This window comes from Hemitrygon akajei, chromosome 8, assembly GCF_048418815.1.
Source record: "Hemitrygon akajei chromosome 8, sHemAka1.3, whole genome shotgun sequence".
NCBI lineage: Eukaryota > Metazoa > Chordata > Chondrichthyes > Myliobatiformes > Dasyatidae > Hemitrygon > Hemitrygon akajei.
This window is the reverse complement of record NC_133131.1, coordinates 2,835,872-2,854,021: the sequence shown is the minus strand read 5'-3', so window position 1 is coordinate 2,854,021 and position 18,150 is coordinate 2,835,872. Positions and strand designations below refer to the sequence as shown.

The window sequence follows — 18,150 nt, the reverse complement described above, 5'->3', positions numbered from 1 at the left end:
GGAAGTATTCCATACCTTCTCACAACTTTTTGGGGTCCAATTTGACCCAAATCTCCTTACTGCCTTGTTTGGTATTATTGCAAATGAAGATATAACTTTAAATACTCATAACCAACAGGTTTTAGTTTTTACCTCTCTTTTAGCAAGGAGAGCAATCTTGCTTAAATGGAAGGAGTCTACCCCTCCTACACATCTTCAATGGCTACGTGATATTATGTCTTATTTAAATTTGGAGAAGATCCGCTGCTCAGTCTTAAATTCGAAACAATCTTTTTATGATATCTGGGGACCTTTCCTAAATTACTTTTCCAATTTAGAAAGTTTAACAGTGCACAGACTTTTAAGTATATTTCTATCTTCTCTTCTTAAGCAAATATGTTTTTTCTAATTATCCATTATCATCCATCAGCTTTTTACTTTGGTAGTTGGTAGGGGGTTGACTTTTTTTTATATAAAAAATTTCTTTTATGATGTATGACCTATCTTTAAATTTTTGATTACAGAGTGGTATACCTTTATGTGATATGCTATAACATTTTGATCAATTTTATTACAATATATGAATGTACACAATTTATGTTGAGATGTATCTATGTGTTGCACTCTGTAAATCTTGTTTTTTCTTCTGAATAAATATATTGCAAAAAAAAAAGAACAAGATCAGAGCCCATGGTATTACAGGAAAGGTACTAGCATGCATAGGGCATTGGTTGATTGGCAGGAGGAAAAGAGTGGTAATAAAGGGATCCATTTCTGGTTGGCTGCAGGTGACTAGTGGTGTTCCACAAGGTGTTGGGCCAGCTTCTTTTCAAGTTCTGTGTCAATGATCTGGATGATGGAATTGATGGGTTTGTGGCCAAGTTTGCGGATCATACAAAGATAGATGGAGGGGCAGGCAGTGTTGAGGAAGAAGAGAGGCTACAGAAAGACAGACTGATTAGGAGAATGGGCAAAGAAGTCACAGATGGAATACAGTGTTAGTGTTCCTTTCCAATCAATTTTGGACAAAAAGAATGTAAAAAGAAACTTAAGAAATTAGAAAAGCTAAAAGAAGATACGAGGTTGCTTTGGCAAGTAAGATGAAAATAAATCCAAAGGGTTTCTACAGTTATATTAATAGCAAAAGGATAGTGAGGGATAAAATTGGCCCCTTAGAGAATCAGAGTGGACAGCTATGTGTGGAGCCGAAAGAGATGGAGATTTTGAACAATTTATTTTCTTCAGTATTCACTAAGGAGAAGGATATTGAATTGTGTAAGGTAAGGGAAACAAGTAGGGACGTTATGGAAACTATGACAATTAAAGAGGAGGAAGTACTGGCGCTTTTAAGGAATATAAAAGTGGATAAATCTCCGGGTCCTGACAGGATATTCCCTAGGACCTTGAAAGTAGTAGGTGTAGAAATAGCCGGGGCTCTGACAGAAATATTTCAAATGTCATTAGAAACGGGGATGGTGCCGGAGGATTGGCATATTGCTCATGTGATTCCATTGTTTAAAAAGGGTTCTAAGAGTAAACCTAGCAATTATAGGCCTGTCAGTTTGACGTCAGTGGTGGGTAAGTTAATGGAAAGTATTCTTAGAGATGGTATATATAATTATCTGGATAGAAAGGGTCTGATTAGGAATAGTCAGCATGGATTTGTGCGTGGAAGGTCATGTTTGACAAATCTTATTGAATTTTTTGAAGAGGTTACGAGGGAAGTTGACGAGGGTAAAGCAGTGGATGTTGTCTATATGGACTTCAGTTAGGCCTTTGACAAGGTTCCGCACGGAAGGTTAGTTAGGAAGGTTCAATCGTTAGGTATTAATATTGAAGTAGTAAAATGGATTCAACAGTGGCTGGATGGGAGGAGCCAGAGAGTAGTGGTGGATAACTGTTTGTCAGGTTGGAGGCCGGTGACTTGTGGTGTACCTCAGGCATCTGTATTGAGTCCAATGTTGTTTGTCATATACATTAATGATCTGGATAATGGGGTGGTAAATTGGATTAGTAAGTATGCAGATGATACTAAGGTAGGAGGCGTTGTGGATAATGAAGTAGGTTTTCAAAGCTTGCAGAGAGATTTAGGTCAGTTAGAAGAGTGGGCTGAACGATGGCAGATGGAATTTAATGCTGATAAGTGTGAGGTGCTACATTTTGGTAGGAATAATCCAAATAGGACATACATGGTAAATGGTAGGGCATTGAAGAATGCAGTGTGATCTACGAATAATGGTGCATAGTTCCCTGAAGGTGGAATCTCATGTGGATAGAGTGGTGAAGAAAGCTTTTGGTATGCTGGCCTTTATAAATCAAAGCACTGAGTATAGGAGTTGGGATGTAATGTTAAAATTGTACAAGGATTGGTAAGGCCAAATTTGGAGTATTGTGTACAGTTCTGGTCACCGAATTATAGGAAAGATATCAACAAAATAGAGAGAGTACAGAGAAGATTTACTAGAATGTTACCTGGGTTTCAGCACCTAAGTTACAGGGAAAGGCTGAACAAGTTAGGTCTTTATTCTTTGGAGCGTAGAATGTTGAGGGGGGACTTGATAGAGGTATTTAAAATAATGAGGGGGATAGATTGAGTTGATGTGGATAGGCTTTTTCCATTGAGAGTAGGGGAGATTCAAACAAGAGGACATGATTTGAGAGTTAGGGGGCAAAAGTTTAAGGGTAACACGAGGGGGAATTTCTTTACTCAGGGAGTGGTAGCTGTGTGGAATGAGCTTCCAGTAGAAGTGGTAGAGGCAGGTTCGGTATTGTCATTTAAAGTAAAATTGGATAAGTATATGGATAGGAAAGGAATGGAGGGTTATGGGCTGAGTGCGGGCCAGTGGGACTGGGTGAGTATAAGTGTCGGCATGGACTAGAAGGGCCGAGATGGCCTGTTTCCGTGCTGTTATTGTTATATGGTTATATGGACAGTTTGTCTTTGTATTTGCAGGGTGAATTCTCTCATATTATGATCAGTTCTCCCATGTGGTCCTTTACCTTAAGCTCTCTAATCAATTCCAGCTCATTGCACAATACTCAATCCAGAATAGCTAATCCCCTAGACGGCTCAAACACAAGCTGATCTCAAAAGCCACCTCATAAGCATTCTAGAAATTACCCCCCTTGGGATCCAGCACCAACTTGATTTTCTCTATCTGCCTGCATATTGAAATACCCCATGACTATTGTAACATTGCCCTTTTGGCATACATTTTGTTCATCCCATTGTAATTTGTAGACCACATCTTTACTACTGTTTAGACTTAGACTTAGTTCCTGCTGCGCTTTAATTGGTGCATTGGGTGGCAAGCTTTTTGCAATTGGAATGGTCACAGGCAGCAGCTTCGGCATTCTCCTTTTGCCATCCAACATAATCCAGTGATTTTGCTTTCCTTTTATATAGTGTTTGCTGGTCTTGCAAGGTTGAGTTGCTAGCCTGACTGTCAACCCTCCTCCTTTCTCAGCACGGGCTTGCGATGGGCCAAGGTGGAGTTTTCACTACTGTTTGGGGGTTAGTATACAACTCCCATCAGGGTCTTTTTATCCTTGCAGTTCCTTAGCTCTACCCACGATTCAACATCTTCTGCCCCTATGTTACCTCTTTCTAATGATCTGATTTTTTTTTTACCAACAGAGCCACGCCACCCCCTCTGCTTACCTGCATGTCCTTTCAATGTAATTTGTAACCTTGGGCATTAAACTCCAAGCTATGATCTTCTTTCAGCCACGATTCAGTGATACCCGCAACGTCATACATGCCAATTTGTAACTGTGCTACAAGTTCATCTACCTTATTTTGTATACTGTGCACATTCAAATGTAACACCTTCAGTCCTGTTTTCACCCTTTTTGATTTTGTCCTCTTTTACATTGCAACTCATCCTGTTGATTGCAATCTTGCCCTATCGTTAGCCTCTTCATGCTAGCAGTCTCAATACAACTGCCTCCGTAAACCAACTACCTCATCTTTAGCACTATTACTCCAGTTCCCATCCCACTGCCAAATTAGTTTAAACCCTGCCAAACAGTTCTCGCTAACCTGACCGCCAGGATATTGACCCCCTTGGGTTCCCCGGAAGAGATCCCAATGATCCATGAATTTCAACCTCTACCCCCTGCACCAGTTCCTCAGCCATGCATTCATCTGCCAAATCATCCTTTGCTTACCCATAGGACCATAAGGCATAGGAGCATCGAGTCTTCTCCTCCATTCAAGTTCAAGTTGCTTTTATTGTCATTTCAACCATAAACTGCTGGTACAGTACACAGTAAAAACGAAACAACGTACCTTCAGGACCCTGGTGCTACATGAAACAACACAAAACTACACTAGACTATGTGAGACAGCACAAGGCTACACTAGACTATGTAAAACAACATAAAAACTGCACTATACTACAGACCTGCACAGGACTGTATAAAGTGCACAAAACAGTGCAGGGCAGTACAATAATTAATAAACAAGACAATAGGCACAGTAGAGGACAAATTACAATATAATAATAAATGATGTAGATGTCAGTCTAGACTCTGAGGAGTCTGGCTTGGGGGAAGAAATTGTTGCACAGTCTGGTTGTGAGAGCCCGAATGCTTTAGTACCTTTTGCCAGATAGTAGGAGGAAGAAGTTTGTGTGAGGGGTGCGTGCGGTCCTTCACAATGCTGTTAGCTTTGCGGGTGCAGCGTGTGGTGTAATAGCAGGAAGAGAGACCCTGATGATCTTCTCAGCTGACCTCACTATCCGCTGCAGGGTCTTGCAATCCGAGACGGTGCAATTCCCGAACGAGGCAGTGATGCAGCCGCTCAGGATGCTCTCAATACATCCTCTGTAGAATGTGGTGAGGATGGGGGGTGGGAGATGGACTTTTCTCAGACTTCGCAGAAAGTAGAGGTACTGTTGGGCTTTCTTGTCTATGGAGCTGGTGTTGAGGGACCAGGCGAGATTCTCCACCAGGTGAACACCAAGAAATTTGGTGCTCTTAATCATGGCTGATCCTTTTTTTAAAAATCTCCTCAACCCCAGTTCCTGGCCTTCTCCCTGTAACCTTTGATGCCATGTCCAATCAAGAACTTATCAATCTCTGCCTTAAATACACCCAATAATCCGGTGTCCACAGCTGCATGTGGCAACAATTCCACAAATTCACCACCCTTTGGCTAAAGAAATTTCTCCGCATCTGTTTTGAAAGGGCGCCCCTCCATCTTGAGGCTGTGCCCTCTCGTCCTAGACTCTCACACCATGGGAAACATCCTTTCCACAACTACTCTGTCTAGGTCTTTCAACAATCAAAATGTTTCAATGAGATCCCTTCTCATCCTTCTGAATTCCAGCGAGTACAGACCCAAAGCTATCAAACTTTTCTCATATGATAACCCTTTCATTCCTGGAATCATCCTTGTGAACCAACTCGCAAGGCACATGCTCGCTGGCATGTGGCACAATGCAGAGATTACTACCCTGAAGGTCCTGATTTTTAGCTTTCTGCTGAGCTCCCTAAAATCTCTCTTCAGGACCTCATCACCTTTCCTACCTATGTCATTGGTGCCAATATGTACCAAGACTTCTGGCTGCTCACCTTCCCCTAAGAATACCACGGACCATATCTGAGTCATCCCTGACCCTGGCACCTGGGAGGCAACATATCATCCGGGTGTCTTGATCATGCCTGCAGAATTTTTTCTCTATTCCTTTTACTACGGAATCTCCTTATCACTACTGCAATTCTCTTCACCTCTCTTCTCTTCTGAGCCACAGCACCAGACTCAGTGCCCGAGACCAGGTCACTGCAACTCTCCCCGGTAAGTCGTCCTGCTCAACAGTATCCAAAGTGGTATACTTATTGAGGGGAATGGCCACAGTGTACTCTGCTCTGGTTGCCTATTTCCCTTCCTCTCCTGATAGTCACCCAGTTACCTGCCTCCTGCAACCTATGGGTAACTACCTCCTTGCAGTTCCTATCTATCACCTCCTCATTCTCCAGATGAGCCGAAGGTCATCAAGCTGCAGCTCCAGTTCCTCGTTATGTTCTTTGAGGAGCTCTAGCCCGGTGCACCTAGTGCAGATGTGGTTATTCAGGAGAGTGGAGATCTAGAATTCCCACATCTCACACACAGAACAAAACACTGCTCCAAAACCATTTTCACTATACCACTATGTCCTAACAGACAACGAATTAAGAATTAAGAAGCAAAAGGGAAACTTACCAGATAATTATCTCGCCCAAGCCTAATGAGCCAAAGCACTAAACACTGGTTCACTCACAACGACCTCTCCATTTGCACTTGCGTTTTTTTGTTTGCCCTTTCTAATGAATCCTGCTCAGCAATTGGTCCTTCCAACTCCCAAAAAACTGTTGCAGAGTTCTGCCTTTTTAATCTTGAGTGCGGACCTGATTGAAAAGGTACCTCTCTTTTCGTACTCCTGTTCAGCGATTAGTTGCAATCCAACTATCCAGTGAATAATGTACAGGAATATATCCTACACTCTAGGGGAATACAACTAAGAAATACTACTCTGAGAATGCACCTAAAGAATATACTCCAAATCTGGGGAATATATCCCAGATCTAAGCATACAAACCTGGATGATATACTGCACCCCAGGAATGCACCCAGAATACCCACTAAGCTCATGAACAGGAACCTCATCCAAGGAATACATCCTGGAAACATATTTTCTATGTCCACAACAATAACATACCCATGTCTAAAATAACAGCGCAATGCAAGAATATACAAAACACCATAAGAATATACTTTGGGTATAAACCTCATAACCCTGAAAATGTACCCCTTAATCACATAGTCATAGTCCATGCCAACTGTGTTGTAAATCACACATTAGCCCTCTAAACCTTTCTTGGCCATGCACTTATCTAAATGGTTTTTAAAATGTTGCTAATGTGCCAACCTCACCCACTATTTCTGGTAGCTCATTCCAAATACGCACCACCCTTGTGTGAAGAAGTTGCCCCTAATGTCTTTTTTAAAACTTTCATCTCTGATGCTCTCATTGTTTTATAACCCCTCCCTGTGAAAAAGATTATCTAGTTTTACCCTGTCAATACCACACATGACCTTATATACCTCTATCAGATCACACCTTAATCTCCTACGATACAGGGATTAATACCACTTCCCCTTGTGATTCAGGATCCCAAGTCCAGGCAACATCCTGCTAAATCTTGTCTGTACACTTTCTAGTTTAATAATAGTGTAATCAAAACTGTGCAGAATACTCCAAGTGTAGCCTCACCAATGTCTTATATAACTGCAACATAACTTCCAAACACCTATACTTAATGCCCAGACTGATGAAGGTTGGTGTGCCAAACACCTTCTTCTCCACCTTATCTACCTGTAACACATTCAACAAACTATGAACTTGCAATCCTTTGTCCCCTTGTTCCATAACACTGCCCAGGGTCCTATCATTCACAGTCTAAATCCTACCCTGATTTGATTGCCTGAAATACAACACCTCATCTGGATTAAAAGCTATTTGCTTACCCTAGCTGAGACGGATGCCTGTAATTTTTCATAACCTTCTACACTATCTGCATTGTACATGCACATCCAAATCTTTTATATAAATTACAGACCACAAAGGCCCAGTATTGACCACTGTGGCATAGTGTTAGATATAGGTTAGATATATAGATATAGAAACAACCCTTGGCATCCTATCACTGAGCTAATTATGAATCTAATGCACTATCTCCCATGAATCCCATGTGATCAAACCTTCCAGACAAGATTGTCATGAAGGATCTTATCAAAGGTCTTGTGTAAAGTCCATATAGCCAACATCCACTATCCTACCCTCACCTACCTTGGTTCTCAAAGAACTTAATATTTGTCAAACATGAATTCCCATATATAAATCCTTGGAATATAATGTTTGTACTAGTTCTCAAATATACCCCCAGCTTTGGAAAGTACTTCATGACTACATCCTGCACCCAAATAACATTCCAGAGTATATCCAGGGATAAAAATCTAAGCATATCAAGGATAAATGTAACCTCCAGGTAGGAATATAACCCAAGTAAGTCTAGCACCCTGGGAATGTATTTATGTATGTGTTTAATAGCTATGGCAGTAGTGAGTGCCATGACAGGAGGTACACATGGTACAGCAGAGTTGGTGCAGAAGAATCATCCAGATGAACAAATAACACTGGAGCAGTAGGTATAGAGGTAGATCAGAAACTCAAGAAATTCAGTAATAATTACTGGTTAATTCAAAGTTCAAACCTCAAAGTAAATTTATTATCAAAGTACTTGTATGAACCCTATGTACCATATACTACCCTGAGATTCATTTTCTAGCAGGAATTCACAGTAGAACAAAGAAATATAATAGAATCAGTGAAGCACTACAAACTGACAACCAATCTGCAAAAGACAAACTCTGCAAATACAAAAAAGTAAATAATAATAATAAATAATATTGTGAACATGAGTTGTTGAATCCTTGAAAGTGAGTCCATAAGTTGTGAAGTCATTTCAGAGTTGTGGTGGGTGAAGTTATCCATGCTGGTTCAGGAGCCTAATGGTTGAGGGTAATAATTGTTCTTGGTCCTGGTGATGTGGAACCTGAGACTCCTGTACCTCCTTCCTGATGGCAACAGCAAGAAGAGAGCTGCTCGTGGGGGGTCGATGATGGATTATAGATGTGGTCAATGGTGGGATGGGTTTTTCTGTAACAGACTGGGTTGTATCTGCTTTTCGTTGGCTCTTCCATAGAAGGGTATTAGGGTTTCCATACCAGGCTGTGATACAATGAGTCAGTATACACTCCGTGGCCACTTTATTAGGTACCTCCTGTACTAATAAAGTGGCCTCTGAGTGTATGTTTGTGATCTTCTGGTACTGTAGCCCATTCACTTTGAGGTTCCACATGTTGTGCTCTTCTGCACGCCAATGTAACGTGTGGTTATATGAGTTACAGTCACCTTCCTGTCAGTTTGAACAAATCTGGCCATTCTTCTCTGACCTCTCATTGAAAAGGTGTTTTCACCCACAGAACAGCCAATCACTGTAAGTTTTTTTTTGTTTTCCACACCATTCTTGTGAACTCTTGAGACTTGTGCATGAAAATTTCAGGAGATCAGCAATTTCTAAGATATTCAAACCACCCTGCCTGACAGCAACAATCATTCCACACTCAAAGTCAATTAGATGACATTTCTTCCCAATTCTGCTGATTTGGTCTGAACAACAATTGAACTTCTTGACCATGTCTGCATGCTTTTATGCATTGAGTTGCTGCCACTTGATTGGCTGGTTAAATTGGAATTAGCAAGGTGTACACGGGTACCTAATACCTAATAAAGTGGCCACTAAGCATACTTTCCACTGTGCAGAAAGCAATCTTTCATTGAGGAATTCTTTTGAATTTTGATTTAGCTCCAATTAAAGGTTGAAAAAGTAATACTATCAATGTTAAATCTACAAACTGTAAGAGGATAAAGATGTCAGTGACTAATGCAAGGAACAGGGTATCCTGTTGGCTTTTCTAATCCTGTGTTTGTCAAAGCTTTAATTCAGTTCTAATAATTTAGTTATGATTGTAAGATTCAGTTTATGAATTTAGCTGGTTAAAAGGGTTACCAACAATTCATTATATAGGGGGACTGACAATTCATTGTTTCTTACAAGTTCTATCAACCAAAGGAGTGTCTCCAACCTTAAGGGACAAGAAATTGACGAGAGAGGGATACTTCATAGATCAGACCTTCTTCTCATCACATTATCATGATTCTAGGTCAATGGATATATACAGTACAACACAGGTACAGGCTTTTATGTCTGTGCTCAACATAATGAATTTTCATTTAGCTGCAGAACTTGTGCAATGAAACTGATTAGGATCTCATGGTTCCAGCGCTACAAGGTAGGCACCACAGAACAAATCTTCACTTTGTTTGTGCTCGTAAATCCTAACTGTTGCAAACTGTTATTGAAAACAATTAATGTGATCAAATCAACAATATAACTGGTATGATGTGCTGGGCCATTTAAGGGAAAGCAGATCTAATTGAGGTGTTCAAAATTAGGAGGGACAGACAGCAGGAAATCAGGCCTTACAACCCAACAAATCCCAGCCAATCAAGTTGCCTACCTAAGCTGGTCCCATTTGCCCACATCCCTCTAAAGTTTTCCTATCTATATACCTGTCTAAATGTCTTTTAAACTTTATGTTTGCACCCACAACTACTACCTCTAGCAGTTTGTTCCATATACCTACCACCTGCTGTATGAAAAACCTACCCCTCAGATCCCTTGTAAATCTTTCCCCTCTCACCTTAAATCTGTGTGTCAAGTTTTTGACCCCACTCTCTTGGGAAATAGACTATGACCATTCACCTTACCTCAGTCCCTTATGATGTTATAAATGTATATAACGTCACTTCTGAGCCTTCTATATTCCAGGCGAAAAAGTCTCTCATAACTCAACCCCTCTCACCATATTAATGTCCTTGTGAAACATTCCTGAAACCTTTCTTAATTAATGATATCCTTCCCATAGGTAACCAGACCTGCAAATAAGTGTGATCTCATCAAAATTATGTGCAATTGTAACATTTCATTCCAACGCTTGTTCTCAGTGTCCTGACTGATGAAGGCCAGTGTGACAAATGCTTTCTTCACAACCTTGTCTACCTATGTTTCACTTTTATTGAAGTACAGGTTTCCCCTGCTATCCGAAAGTAGAGCGTTCCTATGAAACTGTTTGTAAGCCGAAATGGTGTAAAGCGAAGAAGCAATTACCATTTATTTATACGGGAAAATTTTTTGAGCATTCCCAGACCCAAAAAATAACCTACCAAATCATTACCAAATAACACATAAAACCTAAAATAACACAAACATACAGTAAAAGCAGGAATGATATGATAAATACACAGCCAATATAAAGTAGAAATATTGTATGAACAGTGTAGTTTCACCTACTACAATAGGGAAGACAGCCAGCCAAAACCGATTTGTAGGAAAAAATCGGCACACATGCACGTACACACATGCGCACACACCTGCCCGCACAAGGCTTCATGGTCATGGTAGTCTTTCTCGAGGTAAACACACGTTTAAAGCAGTTGTCTTTTTTTTTCCTCTGTGGGTCGGCGAAAACAGGTACTAATGTAGGTCTTTCGTAAAAGCAAAGTGACATAAAGCGAATGTTGGGAAAGAGGGGGCCACCTGTATGTACATGTACATGAAGGTCTCTGCGTTCTACAGCACTCTCCGAGCCCTGCCATTTACTGTCTAAGTCCTACCCTGGTTTAATTTCTCAAAACACAACACTTTGCATTTGTCCAAGTTAAATTCCAGCTGCCGCTCCATGGTTTATTCTTTCAGTTGATCTAGATCCTGTTGTAATCTTCTTTTCTGCTCACTGCACCAAAAATATTGGTGTCATCTGTAAATTTACTGACCAGGCCAACAACATTCTCATCCAAACCATTAAAGGGGTCACCCAGTTAAGACAGAGATGAAACAAGATTTTCCTCTCCAAGACTTGTGAGCCTTTACAACTCTTCTTCAAAAGGTGGTGCAAGATGAATTTTTGGCTATTTTTAAGGCAGAGGCTGATAGGTTCTTGATAAGAAAATGGGAATTTGGTTGGGATAGATGGGAATTGGAAATTATAACCACAACAGCCACCTGCAAAACCTGAGATCCTATTTAGCTTCTGTACAGCCCTCTTCATATTTTAGCCCAATAAAAAGCAACTGGATCAATAAATAAAATAGAATGGAGGACACAACTGCATAATGTGGATGACCAATTCTTTGTTGTCATGATTTCAGTTGAAATTTTGTAGAAATATAATGGCAGCACATAGGGCTAATAGTATTTTATCCAGTTGTGTAATCAGATTGTCAGGAAATGGCCTTTTCCTTGGAAAACTGACCTTGAACAATTTGACGAATGAATGGACCACCACACCATTGTCATCAATGTGAAAGTAAATGGAAAGTGTTTATAACCATGTAACGAGAAAACTGCAGGTAGAAGCGACGGAACCACAACAGCTGACTTTGATGACAATACATCGCTGCCTGCAAAAGGTAAAAGAAAAAGCAGTAATTATTTCTGTAACAGGAAACCACAGAGAAGGTATCACTTTGCATCAGCTTTAACATGCTACAATTCAAAACACTCCTCACCAAGCGCACATGCTCACCACCAACTTCTCAGATAAACTGGGGCAAGGCAATATTTCTGGCAGATACAGAGTTAAGCTCCCTTTATGCTGACCCATTTTACGCTCCCTGGGCAGGACAGCACAGTAAAGAGTAAACTTTCCTGAAAACCCAGGAAAACCAAACCCTTGCATCAGTCAAGCACATGCAGACCCTGTCATCTGGTTTGAAATGATAAAAAGCATAGACCACTGGAAAAAAAACTGCAAGATACATAGCAAAGTTTTCTGTAAGGTAACCTGTCACCCACGCCACAGACACAAGTTAGCCTCAGAATAAGACTGCTTCTTGTGCTGTCCCATCTCGCAGGTCCAGGGCAGGGACAGCTCTGGGCTGACCAGCAGGTGAGAGAACTGCAGGCACCCATAGCAAACAGGATCCAGACGTGCTGCAGTTCATTCTGTTGCAGGCTGGAGCTGAGAAGAGTTGAAGGAAGCAGAGAAGGGTGATTTCTAACAACTTGTGCTGATGGGAAGAGAAGGAACAGGAGGATTCCTCTCCCTTTCTCGTCCCACTTCATCCCCTTTCTTGCTTTCCCTTCCTTACCACAAGCTCAACCTGCAAGTTAATCTTTAGGGAAACCTGCCTGAGGATTCCCAGATTCCTTTGAAGATCAGATTTCTTAACTTTCTCCCTATTTAGAAAATAGTCTACATCTTTATTCCTTCTACCAAAGTGCATGACCATACTTCCCTATGCTGTATTCCATCTGCCACTTCTTTGCCCATTCTCCTAATCTGTCCAAATCCTTCTGCAGACTCCCTGCTTCCACCTACCTTCATATCATCCACAAAATTAACACAAAACCAACAATTTCATCATCCATAAAACTGACGTATAACGTAAAAAAAGTAGTCCCAACATTGACCTTTGCGGAGCACCACTAGTCACTGGCAGCTAAACAGAAAGTATTTCCATTCTTTACCTCCTGCTAGTCAACCAATCTTCTTAAGCAGTCTCACATGTGGCACCTTATCAAATACCTTCTGAAAATCCAAGTAAATGATATCCACTGCCTCTCCTTTGACCGTGCAGCTTGTTACTTCTGCAAAGAATTCGAACAGATTTGTCAGGCAAGATTTCCCTTATCAGAAACCATGATGACTTTAACTTATTAGTCTCCAGGTACCCCAAAACCTCATCCTTAATAATGGACTCCAACATTTTTAAAGTTAAGTTAGGCTAAGTGGCCTACAATTTCCTTTCTTTTGTCTGCCTCCCTTCTTAAAGAGTGGAGTGACATTTACAATCTTCCAATCTGCTGGCAGCATGCCAGAATCAAGTGATTCTTGAAAGATCATGACCAATGCACATGTTATCTCTTCAGCAACCTCTCTCAGGACTCTGGGATGTAGTCCACTTGGTCCAGGTGACTTATTTACCTTAAGACCTTTGAGTTTGCCTAGCACCTTTTCCTTTGTGATAGCAATGGCACTCACTCCTGCTCCCTGACACTCACGGACCTCTGGCACACTGTTAGTGTCTTCCACAGTGAATACTGATGCAAAGTACCTATTAAGTTCATCTGCCATTTCTTTGTCCCCCATTACTACCTTGCCAGCATCATTTTCCAGTGGCCCATTATCAACTCACACCTCCCTTTTACTCTTTATATAATTGAAAAAACGTTTAGTATTCTGCTTTACATTATTGGCTACTTTGCTCTCATATTTCATCTTTTTCCTTCTTATAGCTTTTTAGTTGCCTTTTGTTGGATTTTAAAAGCTGCCCAGTCATCCAAATTCCCACTCACTTTTGCTACCTTATACACCCTTTCTTTGGCTTTTATGCCGGAAGTTCTTAATTCCCTTGTTAGCCATGGTTGCTTACCCCTGCCATTTGAAAACTATTTCTTCTGTGGGATACATCTATCCTGCGCCTTTTGAGCTATTCCCAGAAACTTTGGTCACCTCTGCTCTGCTATCATCCCAGTCAGTATCCTTCTCCAATCTATCCAGGCAAGTTCCTCTCTCATGCCTCTGTAATTCCCTTTATTCCATTGTGATACTGATACGCGTGACTTGTGCTTCTCCCTCTCAAATTGCAGTATGAATTCAATTATATTATGATCACTGCCTCCTAAAGATTCCTTTACATTAATCTGACAAATAAAATCTGGTTTGTTACACAACACCCAATCTAAGATGGCCTTTCCCCTGGTAGGCTCAAGCATAAACGGCTCTAAAAAGCCATCTCGTAGGCATTCAACAAATCCCCTCTCTTGCAATCTGGCACCAACCTGGTTTTCCCAATCAGCTTGCATATTGAAGTCCCTATTACAATTGTGTCATTACCCTTATTACATGCCTTTTCCTGCTGCCTTTGCAATCTCAACCCCACATCTTGGCCACTATTTGGAGGCTTATATATGATTCCCATCATGGTTTTTTACCTTTGGAGTTTCTTAACTCCACCCACAAAGATCTGACATTCTCCGATCCTTTGTAGCCTCTTTCTAAAGATGTAATTCCATCTCTTAGCAGCAGAGTCCCACCACTGTCTATGCCTTCCTGCCTGTCCTTTCGATACAAAGTACATCCTTTGATGTTAAGTTTCCAACTATGGCCTTCTTTCAGCCACGACTCAGTGATGCCCATAATGTCATACCAACCAATCTCTAATTGCACCATGAGTTCATCCACATTCTTCTGAATGCTATGTGCATTTAAATACAGCACCATCAGTCCTGCATTCTTTGCCCTTTTTAATTTTGCCTCAGTGGTATAATTTAACTCTTTGCTCTATCTGCATTTGTACCCAATCATTAGCTTGTCCTTCCTTACATTCATGTTACACCCATCATCTACTTATAAACCTGCAGGCTCATCCTCAGCTCTATCATACTGGCTCCCATCCCTGCCATATTAGTTTAACCCACTTCCAACAGCTCTAGTAAACCTGCCCATAAGAATATTGGTCCCCTGACACTCTTGAATTTCTGACATACTGCTGGTGGAGTCGGCCACAAAATACTTATTGAGTTGTTTTGCCATTTTGTTGTGTTCCCCCCCCCCCCCCCATAATTCCCTCTCCAGCATCATTTTCTTGCAGTCCAATATCACTCTTACCTCCCTTTTACTCTTTACTCTTATATATCTGAAAAAACTTTTGGTGTCCTCTTTTATATTATTCGCTAGCTTACTTTCATATTTTATCTTTTCTATCCTTATTGCTTTTTCAATTGCATTCTGTTATTGGCCATGGAGGAGTTAAATATGGAGGAAACCACTGAACTCAAATGGGTCAAGGACAGTGGAAGCAGACAAACCAATTGTCTTTGTTCTTACCATGTGGTTGAAGGAATGAAGGCTGCCATTTTGTGAAGCTACTCTGTAACCTTCATCTTGTGAACTGTTTGAGAACTGATTCTTGCTCTGGGATAATGTTCCACCAGCATTTTATGTGTGTTGCTTGAATTTCCAGCATCTGCACATTTCCTCGTGAAAGTGGAAACAAGTAGTTTTTGCTATCGACCTGCTAAACCTGAGATCATTCTCAGATAAACTGTGTATTGTGTACATTTGCAGGTTTGCAGAAGTAATCTCATTTTCTTGGCCCAGTGTCTGAGTGATCTGGTTTGATGGGTTTGAACCAGAATCGAACAGAACAAATGAAGTCACCTGAGACATGAAGTTGTTCAGCCCTTGGATTACATCCATTGGGAAGTGTTAGAGGTCAGTCAGATGACCTATAGCCAATAACACTGACATGCAGCATTTGAACTGGTAAGGAATGAATATAGAAGCAGAAGCTTTAAATGTAAAATAGAGATAGCTTTGAAGATTAACCATCAGAAGGAAAAACCCCATGCTAGCAGCTGAGAGAAAAAAGGTTGATCACCTGTCCAATGGGAGATCCCCATTTCAGTGTTATAAATCAAAAAAGTGGTCTCAGTGAATATTGGTATAAAGGGGACAGTAAAATTCACATTTTAACTTGTTGGCCTGGGGTCACATAGTTACATTGTTGTTTGCGCAGAGAAAATAAAGTGCGAGCTTCAATTAATTAAGAGTTGCGTAGCGAGTTTCCTAACCTAGTTCCATTGATGAATGGTCTATATGTTTTAGCGTTCCAGGGTGTGCTGAAAAAAGAATAGAGGTCTGAGGCTCTATTTTTGAGCTGAACCACCTATTAGGTTAGGATATTAAAAGGAAAAGGAAGGGACCAAAAGAACCTAGGGGATTCAGAGGACTGGAAAGATTACTTTCATAATTATATATTAAGAAAATGGCCTAATTTTCAGGAGTGTATAGAAAAGGTTGAGAGTGGAGGGTCAGCGACCTGGGGGATGCATTGTGGAAAGCAGTTAGTGAAAAGAAATCAAATAAATTACAAGAGAATTTTTAAAAACCTGTTATAATAGGATATATGTGAGAAGAAAGCAGAAAGCAGCCAGTGTGTAAGTGGGCCAGTGAAGGAGTGGAGCTTTGAGGCTTTGACTCGAGAGATTCTGGCAGTTTTGGCAGTTGGACTGTGCAATCAAGTCAATCAAGATTTGAATAGCTCAGCAGAAAGCAGTTGATTAGACAAACAATATTTGAATAGCTCAGACTCAGCAGAAAGCAGCTGATTGGGCAATTGAGGTCAGGTGACCAAGCAGTTTGAAAAGCTCAACCAAATAAATAGAGGGGTAGCTCAAGCGGAGCGGCCAGTAAGAGAGTGGGCCAGTGAAGGAGTGGAGCTCTGAGGCTTTGACTTGAGGGGCTTCAATGAGAAGAGGCAGAGGATGAACTTGCTCCCAATTAGGCTTTACAGTGCCTCCTGAGATGGTGATGTGCCTGTCGTGTGAGATGTGGCAGTCTTGGGGGAACTCCCCTCTCCCGCAGTCACATCTGCCATAAGTGCCATAAAAAGATCCAAGATGGTGGCGCGACGCAGCTTGCATTGGCCACTCCAGAACTGATTATCTGTTATTGGTGAAGTGGGGTGCCGTGCACAATCATAATCGATTGAAAATGGACGTGGAAGCACGGAGAAACACCGGGAAATTCCAGGAAGACCTTTTTCATTGCTGCTGCTGCTGTGAGGTCCGGGACTCGGCTGGGAAGAACAGGCCCCCAGTCCTTGGGGTCGTGTTGCCGATGGCCATTGGCGGAGCCGTCTTAATACGTTCGGCAGAGGATGGTGCTCGGAGAAGCTGTGCTGGAGGGAATGGTCGTCGGCTTGGAGGTTCGACGGACTCAGGTGGCTTTCGGTGTGTGCTGCATCTGCGAGGCTGGTTTTGACGGAGCTTCAATTGTGCGCTGCGTCTGTGAGGCTGAGTCGGGCGGCGCCTTGGAAGTCCATAGCGGGGGTACTCCCTTCTGCCGCTGGCGTGGGATGGCGAGTCTGTCGGGACCCTGGGGACTTGTGGAAACTGTGGTGATTTCTTTTGAACTTACAGTCCTTTAACATCTTGCACTATTTTTACTGTGCCCATAGTCTGTTTTTTATCAATTATGCTATTGTTTGCACTGTTGTAACTATTTTGTAATTATGTGGTTTTATGCAGGTCTTGTAGCTTTAGTTTTTGGTCTTGTTTTTGTCTAGTGGATTTGGAGCTCCTTTCCGGGGACGCGCTAGACGGTAGCACGATATTAATACGCAGCAGCCTCTCCGGACTCTGGTTTGGGGATTGCCGAACGTTATGTGGATTTTCTGGTGTAGTCTGCTTTGTCATATGCTTTTGTGATATCATACTGTGGGAACGTTGTCTCATTTTTTAACTGCATTGCATTTGTGGTTTCTAAATGACAATAAACTGAATCTGAATCTGAAGTGCATGCAGCTGGGTGATATGAAAGACCGTGTAAGGGATCTGGAGCAGCAGCTAGATGACCTTCGACTCATAAGGGAGAATGAGGCAGTCATAGATGAGAGCTACAGGGAGGTAGTCACACCTAGGCTGCAGGAAGCAGGTCGTTGGGTGACAGAAGGGGGGAAGCAAAGGTGAGTAAACAGGTAGTGCAGAGCACCCCTG

The 18,150-nt window shown here is 41.5% G+C and overlaps 1 protein-coding gene across 6 annotated transcripts in view; it reads right to left on the bottom strand.

The window, feature by feature from the left end:
* The window catches only part of pigl (phosphatidylinositol glycan anchor biosynthesis, class L), a 182,635-nt gene that overhangs the window by 30,157 nt on the left and 134,328 nt on the right, over positions 1 to 18,150 (bottom strand). For 2 of the 6 annotated variants that reach the window (XM_073053062.1, XM_073053063.1), the window contains exon 8: positions 11,900 to 12,047. The exons of 1 other annotated variant lie outside the window; for it this stretch is intronic. In XM_073053062.1, the coding sequence (XP_072909163.1) occupies positions 11,943 to 12,047 (105 nt within the window). In that variant the 3' untranslated portion in view covers positions 11,900 to 11,942. Of the gene's footprint in view, positions 1 to 8,221; positions 12,048 to 13,173; positions 13,237 to 18,150 lie in introns of those variants that run through there. 3 more of the 6 variants (XM_073053061.1, XM_073053065.1, XM_073053068.1) reach the window with 2 other exon arrangements.